The 12,661-nt window shown below is 60.9% G+C and overlaps 2 protein-coding genes across 2 annotated transcripts; one reads left to right on the plus strand and one right to left on the minus strand.

The window, feature by feature from the left end:
• The first annotated feature begins 1,101 nt into the window (after positions 1–1,101).
• Positions 1,102–5,058, plus strand: LOC104834787 (diacylglycerol O-acyltransferase 2-like). Its single transcript, XM_010572371.1, has 8 exons — positions 1,102–1,141; positions 2,843–2,971; positions 3,048–3,155; positions 3,408–3,478; positions 3,576–3,780; positions 4,271–4,445; positions 4,536–4,738; positions 4,904–5,058. The coding sequence occupies exons 1-8, from the start codon at positions 1,102–1,104 to the stop codon at positions 5,056–5,058; spliced, it is 1,086 nt and encodes a 361-aa protein (XP_010570673.1).
• A 2,016-nt stretch (positions 5,059–7,074) lies between these two features.
• P2RY4 (pyrimidinergic receptor P2Y, G-protein coupled, 4) lies at positions 7,075–8,199 on the minus strand. Its single transcript, XM_010572528.1, has one exon. The coding sequence runs from the start codon at positions 8,197–8,199 to the stop codon at positions 7,075–7,077; it is 1,125 nt and encodes a 374-aa protein (XP_010570830.1).
• Between the last annotated feature and the right edge of the window lie 4,462 nt (positions 8,200–12,661).

Raw genomic sequence — 12,661 nt, forward strand, 5'->3', positions numbered from 1 at the left:
CAGTTGGGTTCATCAGCATAGTGCTCCCTTACCTCTGGCGACAGTGGGATTCTGAAAGAATTTGGGGTTTTTCCTTCCTATTATCATGATCCAGGCACACTTGAGGGGCCAGCTATGCTGCAGGAGAGCTTAGACATTTTATACATAGCAATCTTAGCTCCTCTTAAATAATCTACATCTGTGAAGTTGTAGCCTGCAGTGAATGCTGTTGCACCCTTTTATCCAGATACTGAGTCACTACAATTTACAAGAGCAGATTATGAGGTTTTGTAGCTTCCAAACCTCTCCCATGAAACATGTTTTTTACTTTAACAACATGTGGAATCCCATACATGTATTTATCCCTTTCCTACATTTGATGTTAGCTGGCTGTTCCTAGCGAGTACTTCTGGAGAGGTAGATCCTGAGAAGTAGCTCTAGTGAATCAGATGCTGTGGATTTTTACTGTTCCTTCAGCTGTTGGCCTGAAGCCCCGTCTCAGGGCTGCTTTTGTGCTGCTCTTGTTTCCTTTTCTTCTCATTTTCCCCCCCAATCCTCTCCAGGCAATACTCTAGTCTTCCTGGTCTAGCAGGCAGGGCTAGCCAGCCCTGGTGCCCCTCTTAGGGGTGGAAGAGGAGGGAATGGTGCGGGGTGGTGGGGCTGAGGGTCAGGGACTGTCTGGCGGGCTGCGTTCCCGAACCACGGAGCGGGAGCTTTGGGATGACGTTTTCGGGCGGCTCTGGAGGGGAGTCACACCGTTAGAGCATGACAGTGGTTTGTGAAATACCCAAAGTGCGGACGGTACCATTCCCTGGGGGAAGGCGGTCCTCACCGAGCCACCGCCGGTGCTGGCAGCAGTGCCTTTCCAAGGAGCGGTGGCTGCCCTTCGCGACGGCAGCTCCTCACCGCTCTGCGCAACTCCTCATCCTCCCAAGGACCACCAGCTCTTCTCCTTGCTCTGCAAGCTGGGGCCGGAGCGGGTCCGCTCCCCTCCGTGGCAGACGGTTTGCCTTGGATCAGCTGGTTGAAGCAGCTGGATACACAATCAATCGCTCTCCGGTATTTCCAAACTCGCCTTTTTAACCTGCTGAACCAGGGTCTGGCGCAGAACTCCTTGCCACCATGAAAACAATTATTGCAGCCTGTTCCCAAAATCTTAGTGGTAAGATATTTCCAAAGTGTGTTTGAATGGTTTCTGATGCTCTAGAGATGTGAGGAGCTGGTCAGGCAATTAGCGTTTGTTGTCACTATTGTCTATTTGCTTTAGACTGCTTAGGGGAAAGGGAGGTGTTTGGAGTGATTTGGGGTTAGCAGCACCAGAGGAGAACATACAGTTGCTCAACAGGAATGAAATTTCTGACAATGCATTCGGTAACGTTACTCCCGCAAGACACTCAGCGCTGCAAGTTCTCCTTCGTCTTTCCTTGCTGCCCCGGGCCACGGAGTCAGAATTTCTGGGTTTGAAGAGGCTCCTATTGCCGCGGATGGGGCCGGCAGCAGAGCCCCTGAGGTTTCTCCATTTTCTGTCTGCGGTCTGGACATTCATGGAGTGCTTGAGGGGGAGCTAGAAGAAGGAACTAAAAAAAGCAACTGTTTGGTAGGCACAAATGTGCTAGGCAGAGCTCTGCATCTTCCCTGGAAAAAAAAGGGGCTTTGGAAAGTTGACAATGTCAGGGCTGTGCGGGCAGCAGGGCTTCTGGGGATGCCTCGCTGGGCATGCGGGAATGGGTGGGAGGGATTGCTTAAAGCACAGCATGCTGCTCGGGGGAAAGGGAGAGGGAAAACAATTCTTCAATGCTGGTGATGGCTGCAGTGTTTAATTAATTTCAATTGTCCCATTCACGGTTTGGGTTGAGCCGGGATGAGTTGAACCTCCACCAGCCACCTGAACCAGGGTTTGGTGGTTCTCTGACCTGGGGGTCCCCCGCACGGGAAGCCGTGGGGACAGGTCTGCTCCTGTCTCACCCTGAACATCTCTCTCTCTCTGGCCAGCACGCTGATTTGGGGTTGTTTTCCCAAGAAAACAAGGTTCTTGTGACACAAGAGCTGACATAGCTCGCTGTGGTCGCGGTGGTGGCTGTACCGGGTGGTCTTGGCTGCGGCAGACCTTTGGCCGGGAGCGGTGCGCTGGCGGGACCGGCACCTCGGGCCCGTTTCGGGGAGGAGGGATGGGGCTGTGCGTGGAGTTTGGATCCTGGCGCCCAGCCCGGGGCGGTTAATGGTTCACCAAGGTTGGCTGGAGGGAAGGGGGCAGCGGGGGGAGTGGAGCGGCTGCAGGCTGCTGGGCTGTCCTTCATGGGAGGCAAGGCTCGGTGGGGACGGCCAGCCTTGGCCACCCTGGCTCAGCCCCTGGCTGCTGTCCTTGGCACTTGCCGGGGGGCAGACACTGCCCCACACCTCCCTGCAACACCAGCTGAGAAAGCCCCAAATTCTCTGTGAGCCTGAACATGCCAAGGAGGACATGGGAAAGGTCCTGGCCTCCGGGGAGCTCGGCACGGTGCGGGATGTGCCGCTGTGCTCAGCTCCGCTGGTGCACCCAGGCTCACGGACGTGTTTGGGCTGGGGGTGCCCAGCCTGCCAGCTGCCCCCTGCTCAGAGCAAGGCTGGCCCCAGAGCAGCCGTGGTTTGCCCAGGGCCACCTCTTGGCACGGTCCAGAGCTCTCTGGGGATGAGCATCCTGCATCCTATCCCACCCCATCCCATCCCTCCTTGCCCAACTGCTTCATCCTTCTCATCCTACCTCCTACCTTGCCCCCATACCCCAGCCACGGGTACCACCAGTCCGGGCCCCCCCATGGCTATCTGGGACAGCATTTGTGCAACCTATGCTGTTTTGGGCTGGGTGCCGTATCTCTCCCCGCAGGCAGCCGCGCCAGCATCCAGACCGCCCTGCACACCCTGCTCGCAGCACCCTGGCCCTCGCAGCGGGATGTCCGCTCCTGGCTCCAGCTCCTCTCCGTCCTGCAGTGGGTGCTCAGCTTCCTACTGCTGGGTGAGTGGGGGGCTGGAGAGGGGGGTCCCGGTGGGGCGGGCACGTGCCCGCTCACCCCCCTCCCTGGCTCCCGCAGGAACCGTCAGCCTGCTGCTCCTCATCTACCTGGTGTTCACCAGCTTCTGGCCCATCTCTGCGCTCTACCTGGCCTGGGTCATCTTTGACTGGGACACGCCGGAGAAAGGTGGGGATGGGTGCAGCCCCCCCCTTCCTCCAGCTTTGCAGCAGGACGGGGTCTGGGGGTCCCCCCCTTTCTCTGGGTCCATCCCAGCATGGCAAATGGGGAGCACCATGTCCCACCTGCTCCTTCCCTCCTCTCTCCCATCATCATCACGGTGGGAAGAGGGATGCAGCGGGTCCGCAGGGAGTGTTTCCCGCGGGTCCCGCTGCCCACTGGGGTGAGCATCATCTCCTGTGGTCAATCCTCGGTTTGCAGGTGGCAGGAGGCTGCCGTGCCTGCGGCAATGGCCTGTCTGGAGGCACTTTCGGGATTATTTCCCCGTGAAGGTATGGCGCGGCGAGCCAGGGTGCCAGGATGGGATGTTCCTGCAGGCAGTGGTGGTGATACCACCCAAAAGGATGTGACCCCTTTTTGTCCCCACAGCTGGTGAAGACCCACGACCTGTCCCCCAGCCACAACTACATCATCGGCTCCCACCCCCACGGCATCCTCTGCGTCGGCGCCTTCTGCAACTTCGTCACCGGCTCAACGGGTTTCGGGGAGATGTTCCCGGGAATCCGGCCTTCCCTCACCACGCTGGCCGGCAACTTTCGTCTGCCTGTCTTCAGGGAATACCTGATGAGCGGGGGTGAGCATCCATGGGCAGCCCTGTGGGCACAGCCAGTTGTACTGGGAGGGGCGGGATGCACCCCCTGCCTGTCCTGCTCCTGCCCACCTCTGCTTGCTGCCACGGAGGGTCAGAGCACGGAGGGGGCAATGCCCACGGGCAGGGGGGGTCTCCAGGGAACTCCCTGGTCCCATCTGCAGGAAACCTTGGACTGACGTCCTCTGTGCTCCCCAGGAGCAGGCAGGGCTGGGGCGGTGCTCTGCCTGCACCCTGCCTGCACCCTGCTTGAACTCCTTCATCTTGCTTGCACCCTGCCTACACCTTGCCTACGCCCTGCCCACACCTTGCCAGCAACCTGCCTGCACCCTGACCCTGTCCCACAGCAGAGAGCACCCTCGCACTGCCCCTTGCATGGTCCTTGCGTGGTCCCACCAGGCACGGTCCCTCGTGGGGTCCCCGGGCGCTGCACGGGCAGGCAGTCCCACCGCATCGGTGGTCCGTTCCGCCGCAGGCTTGTGCCCGGTGACACGCCGCGCCATTGGGTACCTGCTGTCCAAGAACGGTACCGGCAACGCGGTGGCCATCGTCATCGGCGGCGCGGCCGAGTCGCTCTCCTGCCGCCCCGGAGTCACCACGCTCATCCTGAAGAACCGCAAGGGCTTCGTCCGCATGGCCCTGCAGCACGGGTGGGTCACGGGCACCACTGCGGCTGCTGCTGCGGAGGGGAGTCTGGGGGTCCCGGCGCCCCATCAGCTCCCACCGTGTCCCCTCCACAGGGCCTACCTCGTCCCCTCCTTCTCCTTTGGGGAGAATGACCTCTTCCGCCAGGTGGTCTTTGAGGAGGGCAGCTGGATGAGGAGCATCCAGCAGCGCTTCCAGAAGATGATGGGCTTCGCTCCCTGCGTCTTCTACGGCCGGGGTCTCACCTCCGTCCGGTCCCGGGGCTTCCTTCCCTACGCCAGACCCATCACCACCGTGGGTGAGCATTGCCCGCCGGGGTGGAGGGGACCCCCCAGAAGGTGGAGGGGCAGAGGAGGAGGACACGCCGTGATGGGTGGTGTGGGAAGGCAATGCTCAGCTCATGTCTCCGATGAGCCGAGCACATCCCCAAGCCGCCAGCCTGACCTTCCTCCCCTGCCGGCAGTGGGGGAGCCGGTGACGGTGCCCAAGATCGAGGACCCGAGCTGCGAGATGGTGGACATGTACCACGAGATGTACGTCCGCTCCCTGCTCAAGCTCTTCAATGAGAACAAGACCAAGTACGGGCTGTCGGAGACGGACGAGCTGCACATCCTCTGAGCGCGGCCAGCGCCGGCGGCCAGATCCTGGCTCACAAGAGCGGCTGGCTCTTGCGGGTGGGGATTTCAGCCGGCCCGGCACGGGGAACACACGGGGGACAGTCCCCGCTCTGGCCCTCCGCTCCTCCGGCCGAAAAACCTGAGCGGGAGGTGGGAGGAGAGGAGGAAGCGAGGGGAAGGGGAGATTGGGAAGGGTCCCCCTTGAAAGGGATTCAGAGGGGCTGCGGGTGACACAGCCATCCCCCGAGGACACGGGGTTGATGTAAGGGGGGGGCTGGCAGAAGGCTGGGGACCAGCAATGGGCACGGTCCCTGCAAGACAACCAGGAGAACATGAGCTGAGGGAGCGGGAGTCACAGGAGGAGGGAATGAGACAGACTTTTTTGGGTGGCATCCTGATGGCGAGCAGGACCAGGCTGGGGAAACATCCCCTCGGGGTGGGGGGGACACTCCTGGACTTGGGGACCCAGCCTCAGCTGGGACCACGGAGCCCTGGGTGGGGGCAAGTGCTGGTCTGGCCCCAGATAAGCCTTTTCCACCACCTCTGTACCCAATACAGATTTCCAACCTCCCCCACTGCTGCCTGTGTGTGCTGGGAGGGGGGGTGCAGGACTGGTGGCACCACAGCCGTACCCCCGCCACCCATCTGTGTCCCCTCCCTGGCAGTCCCATCTCTAGGGCTGGGGCCATGCTTGGTGGGGATCCTTGCACCTCTCAGGTGCAACCGAGCAGCTCCTGGGTCCACCTGGGCGACATCAGATATAATGGGAGGTGAGGGGCAGCAGCTGCTCTTACTGGGTTAACTGGCTTTAGAAGGGAAGTCTCCTTCTCTCTCTGCTTTCGGCTCGTCCGTGAGTGAGGGGTTCTCTGGGTTACTGTCCAGTGGGATGGGGGTGTGGGGCTGGGACATGGCATCCCTGGGACCCTCTCCCTCCCCGAGTGACCTGGGAAGCTCTTGGTGGGATGTGGTTGTGTGTGGCTGGTGCCGTGGCCACGGCTGGCGGGGGTGACACCCCGATGATGCTATGGGCACCCCTTCCCGAGGCACGTGCTGGCAGGGCTTGTGGGGGGTGATGGGGTGCTGCCCCTTCTGGGGGTCCCTGTGACGGGAACAGCCCTGTCCCATCCCTGCCAGGGCTGGCGTGGGAGAGTCGACAGCGCTGATAGCCATCTCTCATCCGCTCCTCTCTGCGCAGGCACTTGGTCAAACAAAAGGGCTGGGTAAACATTTGGAAAGCAAACACCCATAAAGGCAGATTCCTGAGGACTGTCCTATCACCGCGGGTGTCACCGCTCCAGCTCCTTGCTCTGAACCTGCCCCGGTGCCGGCGTTAAGGTGGCGGGTGGCTTTTCTCTGCTCTCAAACGCTTTCTGGGGTGAAGGTGGGCATCTCGTCCCAATTTGTTCTGCTACAGGGAGAAATAGGTCCGGGCATAGAGAAAGGGAAGGGGCTTTATTGGGGGGTAATGGGCAGCAAGTGCCCCGTGCTGTGTCCCTGCCTGCCTCCCCTAAGGCCAGCAGTGTGACAGGGACATCTAGGAGAGCCTTCGCCAGGCATGCGGGGGGGCCCAGCGTCGGCTCCATCCCCAGTTTCACTCCAGTCCCCACACATCGCTGTTGAGCAGACTGGAAGGGCTGTGCGTGCCCAGGGAGGGACCAGTGTCCCTTCTGTTTATTGACCTGTCAGCCCCTGTGTGTCCCCAGGAGCGTCCCAGGATGGGATGCCAGCCTGCCTCCCCAAAACGGGTTTCTCAGCATCTTTCCCATTCCCACGGGTGCCTGGCAGCTGTCCTGCCCCAAGTGGCACCTGCACCTCTCCTCCCATGGCATCCCAGGGCAGGACTGGGACAAGTCCCACGGCCACCATCCCTCAGCCCTGAGGTCTCTGCCCCTGCACAGGCTGGGCAGGGGCAGGTCGGGTTTGGGGACCTGGGGGTACCAGGGTGTCCACATGGAGCCTGGAGGGGCCGCAACTTGTGGAGACCAGGGATGAGGTTACCGGAATCCTCTTTGGCCCCTCAGCACCCGCCTCTGCTCCGTGCCGTCCCTGGCCCTCGGGTGTCACCAGGAGTGAGGCTGCCACCCATGATGTTGTCCATGGAGGGGGATACCAGGGCCAGGTCACAGGTGGGCACAGGCTGGAGGCGCTGAGCTGGCCCCCGGCGTAGCCGCCCCCGGTACTTGTCCCCGACCATGAAGTACAAGATGGGGTCAAGGCAGCTGTTGATGCTGGCCAGGGGCCGAGTGATCTTGTAAGTGAAGTTGATGATGTTGAGGGTCCGGCAGTCGGCTTGGAAGTAGCGGGAGGTGTAGTAGATGGTCCGGGTGATGTGGAAGGGCACGAAGCAGATGGCAAAGACGGTGAGCACAACGATGATCATCCGGATGGAGCGCTTCTTGTAGGAGGGCATTCGGGGGCTGGGGCTGGAGAAGCTGGACTTGCCGAGTCTCTTGGCCATCAGGCAGTAGCACAGGACGATCACCAGGAAGGGGACCCCGAAGAGGAGGGCCATGACGGAGGAGCTGTAGTGCACGTAATGGTCGAACTCCTCAGGCTTGGTGGTGTCGTGGCACAGGGTGCTGTTGCCCTTGGAGCTGGTGGTGACAAAGATGAGGTTGGGGATGAGGCAGATGGTGACCACAAGCCAGGCACCCACACAAATGATGCGGGCGTGCTTGGTCTTCACCCAGTTCAGGGAGCGGATGGGGTGGCAGATGCCCATGTAGCGGTGGATGCTGATACACGTCAGGAAGAGGATGCTGCTGTAGAGGTTAGCGTAGAAGAGGAAGCGCACAATCTTGCAGAGCCATTTCCCAAAGGGCCAGTTGTTGCGGTCAGCGTAATAGTAGACCAGGGTAGGGAGGGAGAGGACGTAGAGCGTGTCAGAGACGGCCAGGTTGAACATGTAGGTGGTGGTGGCGTTCCAGGGCCTCATCCTGGAGATGAACATCCACAGGGCCCAGGAGTTGAGGGGCAGCCCCACCACAAAGACGATGCCGTAGGAGACGGGCAGCAGGATGAACTTGAACTCCTCATTGAAGACGCACTTTGCCTCCGCCACCGCGGTGGTGTTTCCCCCCAGCCAGGGAGCCGGCGTCGGTGTCCACAGGGCAACTGGGAACGTCCTCACTGAAGTGGCCATGTTCTCCGAGCCAGATCTAGGGGAGCAGTTAATAAAAGCACATTAGTCGTCGATCCCGACCGTTGTCAGGCACAAAGCGTGGAAGGGAGCCAAAGATGCCAGATTTTCCCCCCCTCCAGGAGCTCCGGCCACTTTGATGGTTCTCTGGTTTTTCTCAGCTCGCGCGTTCGGGCCTCGCGGGGAGCCGAGGGGGACTCGACAAATCCTCCCCTTCGCAGCCCCCGCAATGACACCCATTAATCATCCCTTTGAGCAGCGCACAGTGACACCAGCGCCGCGTGGAGCCGGGAAGCGTGCCTGAGACAGAGGACCGCGCCGGCCCCGCCGGCCAGCAGCCCCACGGCGCGCCGAACAATGAGACCTTTATGAGCAACAGCAGCCCCCGGCCGGTGCCAGCGCAGCCTCTTGGAAGCTGGCTCAGCCTAATTGGCACCATCCTGACAATGCTGCTCGTCCCAAAGGGCTCCTTGACAAGAAGAAAGGCGGGAGGAGAAGAAAGGCTTGTCTGGGGGAATATTATGGCCTGGAGAAGTCCTTGGGGGGCTGTTAAAGGAGCCTTTGGGAGAGAGCGTCCCTGGACAGTGAGGGGCCTCCAGCTGCTGGGTATTCTCCGTAGGAGAGGGATGATCTAAGCCCCGCGGAGAGGAGCTGCGCCAGAGCCAAGTCCCAGCTCAAGACAGTGCAAGTTCGCAAGGCAGGCGGGACGTTTCCCCTCGCACGGTGTTACGATCAAAGGCTGGGTTCTGCATCCTCCTGGCAAATCGGGCCCTGGGGCTGAGGCATCAGGGCAAGCCGTCGGAGGGTCGCGTTCGCCTCTCAGGATGTCTAAAGTTCAGAGCCTGCTGGTCCAGAGGGAAGAAGCAGCTTCTGCCACCGTCATGGTGTCCAGCAAAGGACGGGCGAAGGCTGCCCGTGCCTTGGCCCCTCCGTGCCCACCGTCATCCCTGGTGAAGCGATTTCGGAGCGGCCGCTTCTGCCAGCCGAGGATGGATGCTCCTACGAATAACCTGGGAGCAGGAGCATCTGCCGTGCTGCCAGCAGAGACGAGGGTGTAGCCAAAACCGTATCTGATGGAGGGAGCACTGGTGCATCTCCAGTTTCTGTTGGTCCAGAGCTCAGCCAGGAGGTGATGGGCACCAGGACGGAGAAGAACTCGGGGCTCAGGGAGATGATGCGCGTTAGTGGGATGCTGGTGTCAGTGGTACGAGGTGGAAGGCTGTGTCCTCTAGGCTCCTTCATCCCTTCACTCCCTCATCATCCCCCTCCTGTTTGCCCCTTGCCTTCGCCATGGAGGTGCGCAGCCTGACGGCTTCTTGTGGCAAGAGCCCTTGGCACGAATATCCCACAGGGTGAATCCGTGGGGTCCGTTTTCTCCCTGCACAGCCTCGCCTGGAGAGACATCCCTGGGTTTACAGAGATGATCGTAAATGAATCAGCAGGCAGATGGGCAGGCGGGTGGCCGCAGGATGGGCCCCTCCATGCCACACACACCTCCACGTTCTCTGTTTGAGTTGTGGGCTGAGCCGCAGCTTTGGGCTCACGTCAAACACCCTGCAGCTTCCTTCCCGCTGCGGCTGGCATGGGCAACTGCCTGGCTTTATTACAAGGATGAGTTCAGAGAGCAACAGGCAGGTCCTGATCAAACATTAACAGTGGGGAGAATTTGCTCTGTCTCCCCAGAACCAGGAGGGAAAACCAGCTGGTAGGAAACCCTGAGCCTCCAAGTGCTGGTGCTAGTGGTGGTCCCACGGGGTGCTGTGCTGGTCATGCTGGTCCCAGCCCAGCTGCTGCATCTCCTCAGGCCACGGTGCCGCCAAGGACACGAGGCACCAGATTTGTTTTCCTCTTCTAAGCTCGGAGTGCAAGTGAGCATGAAGCCTTGAGCCCAACCAGACCAGAGGTGCTGCAGGGTTCAGTGACCAAAGCCAATCCCCGTGACATAGATCAACAAACAACAAAGATATGAAGAAGCCAATAAATAAAAAATAATAATTTGGTGTCAGAAACACATAAGGAAAAAGCCTGAGCAGCTGTGTGGTGCCGGGCTGCTTGGAGGAGAGCACAGGTACATGGCTTCTGGCAGCAGAAAAAGCCTGAGCATGGTCAGAGCTCAGCACTGTGATTTCACTGTTCCTAAGCAAGCTTCCTTTGAGGATAACCACCGAAAAATAAAAATGCAAAAGAAAATGACATTTGGCAAGCTTTATCTCAACAGGTTTCCTGCTTCCTCATCTTAGTCATGATCAAAATCAGTGGTTTAAATTGCTGATTCATATCAGTCCACCCAGAGGACACATCACCACCAGGCCTGTTCCTACTCCTCGCTGATGTCCCCAGCAAGGCTCTCCCTGGCCATGGCCTCTCCAGCGTGGGCTTTTCAAGGAGGGACAGACCACAGCTGTGGTGAGGTCTGAGCCAAGATTTGGGCTTGCTGCTGGAATGGGAGATGGAAGGCACTGCGGGGAAAGGACGTGGAGCTGGGGAGGTGATGCCCGCTCCTGCTCTGCCTGTTTTGTGGATGCACGAGGGCTGCGATGCTGGGGAATCCCTTGCCCATGGCAAGCACATCCCCCTGGGATGGTCCCTGTGAGCTGTGCCCCCCATCCGTGCCTCGGGAAGCAGGGAGGGGTCCTGCAAAACACCCACACGGCCAGTGGAAAGGGGCAGTGACCAGCCACGGGGACCACGTTGGGGAGCACGTGCTGCCTTTGGCCCTTTGCCGCAGGAACGGGAGCTCTGCCTTGGCTCCCAGCCCTGTGGCCGTGCCCAGCCTGAACCCATCCTTTGGTCCTGCGGGGACCATCACCTGGTGGGTGCTGGTGGTCGCCCCCAGCCTGGGGTGCCCCAGTAGCTGGGCAAGGCTTCATGCCCTGGGGATTTACGGGGGTGTTGGAAAGGCACCAATGAAATGAATGAGTGGGGCAGCACCGAAGGCAGACTCTGTCCCGGAGCCAAAGTCCTGCCCGCTGGCAGGATGGGACGAGGGGTCGGGAATCGCGGTGGAACAGGCAGGAGCTTCGGAGAAGGGACGCAAGAGAGGATTTCAGAGGGGAGCAAGCAGCTGCTGAGGGACGTGGGGCTGGGTGAGCCTGGGACTGGCTGCCGCTGGAGCACGGGAAAAACAGGGCTTTTCTTCTCGCCTAAGCGCTTGGAAATTGCAAAACAAGGGGAAATTATGCAAAACATCCTGCAGAAGGACCCTTGTCCCTAATCGCCACGTGGTTCATGCAGCCAAAGCCCCGGCACAAGGGGAGCGTGACCTGATTTCTTTTCAATCCTTCCCTTCAACTGCAAGAGCAGCCAAAGCACGATCTGCCTGTGCTACCCTGGCGCTGGTGCCTCCTCCCCGGGGACGCCAGCGGGGTTGGGTGCTTCTTTTGCTGCCCACCACGTCCCCTGCTCCGAGGTGACCCCTTTCTCAGCGGGGTGGGAGGTGAGGGTTTCCTTTCACCCTTGGGTGGGCTGTCCCTGTCCCTCCGCCTCCCCAGGGAAGGGCAGGAGCTCACAGCGCTGGGCTAAGCCACAGCGACCCGAGGGCAGCTTTGCCCTGTGAGGAGACAGTGATTTGGGGGATGGAGAGAAAGATGAAGGAGAGGTGGCCACACTGGGAAGGATGAAGGCCCTCGGTGATGGAGGAAGGCAGTGGTGTGTTAGGGAAGAGGATGCACGGAGGGATTTGGGGACGGTGGAGGGATGAGGAGAACTGGCTGCCCCCCACCCCACACCCATCCAGCCCTGGGGATCCCACCTCCATCCCTTGAGGGGCCAAAGCTGCTCCCCACAGGGTCCCCCCCCCGGAGCCCAGCTGGGTTTGTGTGGCCATCCCGGCTGCTGCTCTCCACCAAGCGTGGGTTACCCCGGCTCACCTGCAGTCCTGGCTGGGGTGGCTCTCAGGAGCAAGACACCCCCGGGCTGCGCCTGTCCCCCATGGGGCTGGGGGCCATGCTGGAGGGGTTGCGGGCTGCCCTTCGCCTTGCCCTGCCGTGCCGACTGTGCCCGCTCCCACTTTCCCACTGCTGGGAGCAAAGTGCCCGGGAGAGGCAGGGCTGGAGGCGGGCAGAGGCGGGGGCAGGAGCACGCAGTGCCCCATGCCCGCATCCCTGCCTGCCTCCCTGCCCTCATCCCTGCCTGCCCCAGGGGGGGCTGCCCGCAGGGCTTAGCCCCTCTGTGCTCCGGTCCCATCCCACTCATCGCCCTCACAGGCTTTGGGCCATCCGCAGCCCTCCAGATGTGGCACATCTGGGCCTCACCCATGGGCTCACAGCCCTTTCCCTATGGGGGCCAAGTACCCTTGGCCATGGGGACCACGGCCCCTCACTCGTGGGGACCACGGTCCCTCAACAACGAGGGTCGTAGCCCCTCATCCGTGGGGACCGCATCCCTCTGCCCGTGGGGACCGTGGCCCCTCGCCCACCCCGCGGCATCCTCCCTGTCCCACCGGGGCCATGAGGGTCCCGGCAGT

The sequence above is a fragment of the Haliaeetus leucocephalus genome, unplaced genomic scaffold (assembly GCF_000737465.1).
Source record: "Haliaeetus leucocephalus isolate CR32 unplaced genomic scaffold, Haliaeetus_leucocephalus-4.0 Scaffold340, whole genome shotgun sequence".
NCBI classification, from domain to species: domain Eukaryota; kingdom Metazoa; phylum Chordata; class Aves; order Accipitriformes; family Accipitridae; genus Haliaeetus; species Haliaeetus leucocephalus.

What these genes read in the sequence shown, in the direction of transcription:
- LOC104834787 (XM_010572371.1), top strand. Translation starts at nt 1,102, where the DNA reads ATGAAAACAATTATTGCAGCCTGTTCCCAAAATCTTAGTG. An exon ending in CTGTTCCCAAAATCTTAGTG is followed by an intron (nt 1,142 to 2,842) that starts GTAAGATATTTC and finishes CTCTCCCCGCAG; the next exon opens with GCAGCCGCGCCAGCATCCAG. An exon ending in GGAATACCTGATGAGCGGGG is followed by an intron (nt 3,781 to 4,270) that starts GTGAGCATCCAT and finishes GTTCCGCCGCAG; the next exon opens with GCTTGTGCCCGGTGACACGC.
- P2RY4 (XM_010572528.1), bottom strand. Translation starts at nt 8,199, where the DNA reads ATGGCCACTTCAGTGAGGACGTTCCCAGTTGCCCTGTGGACACCGACG.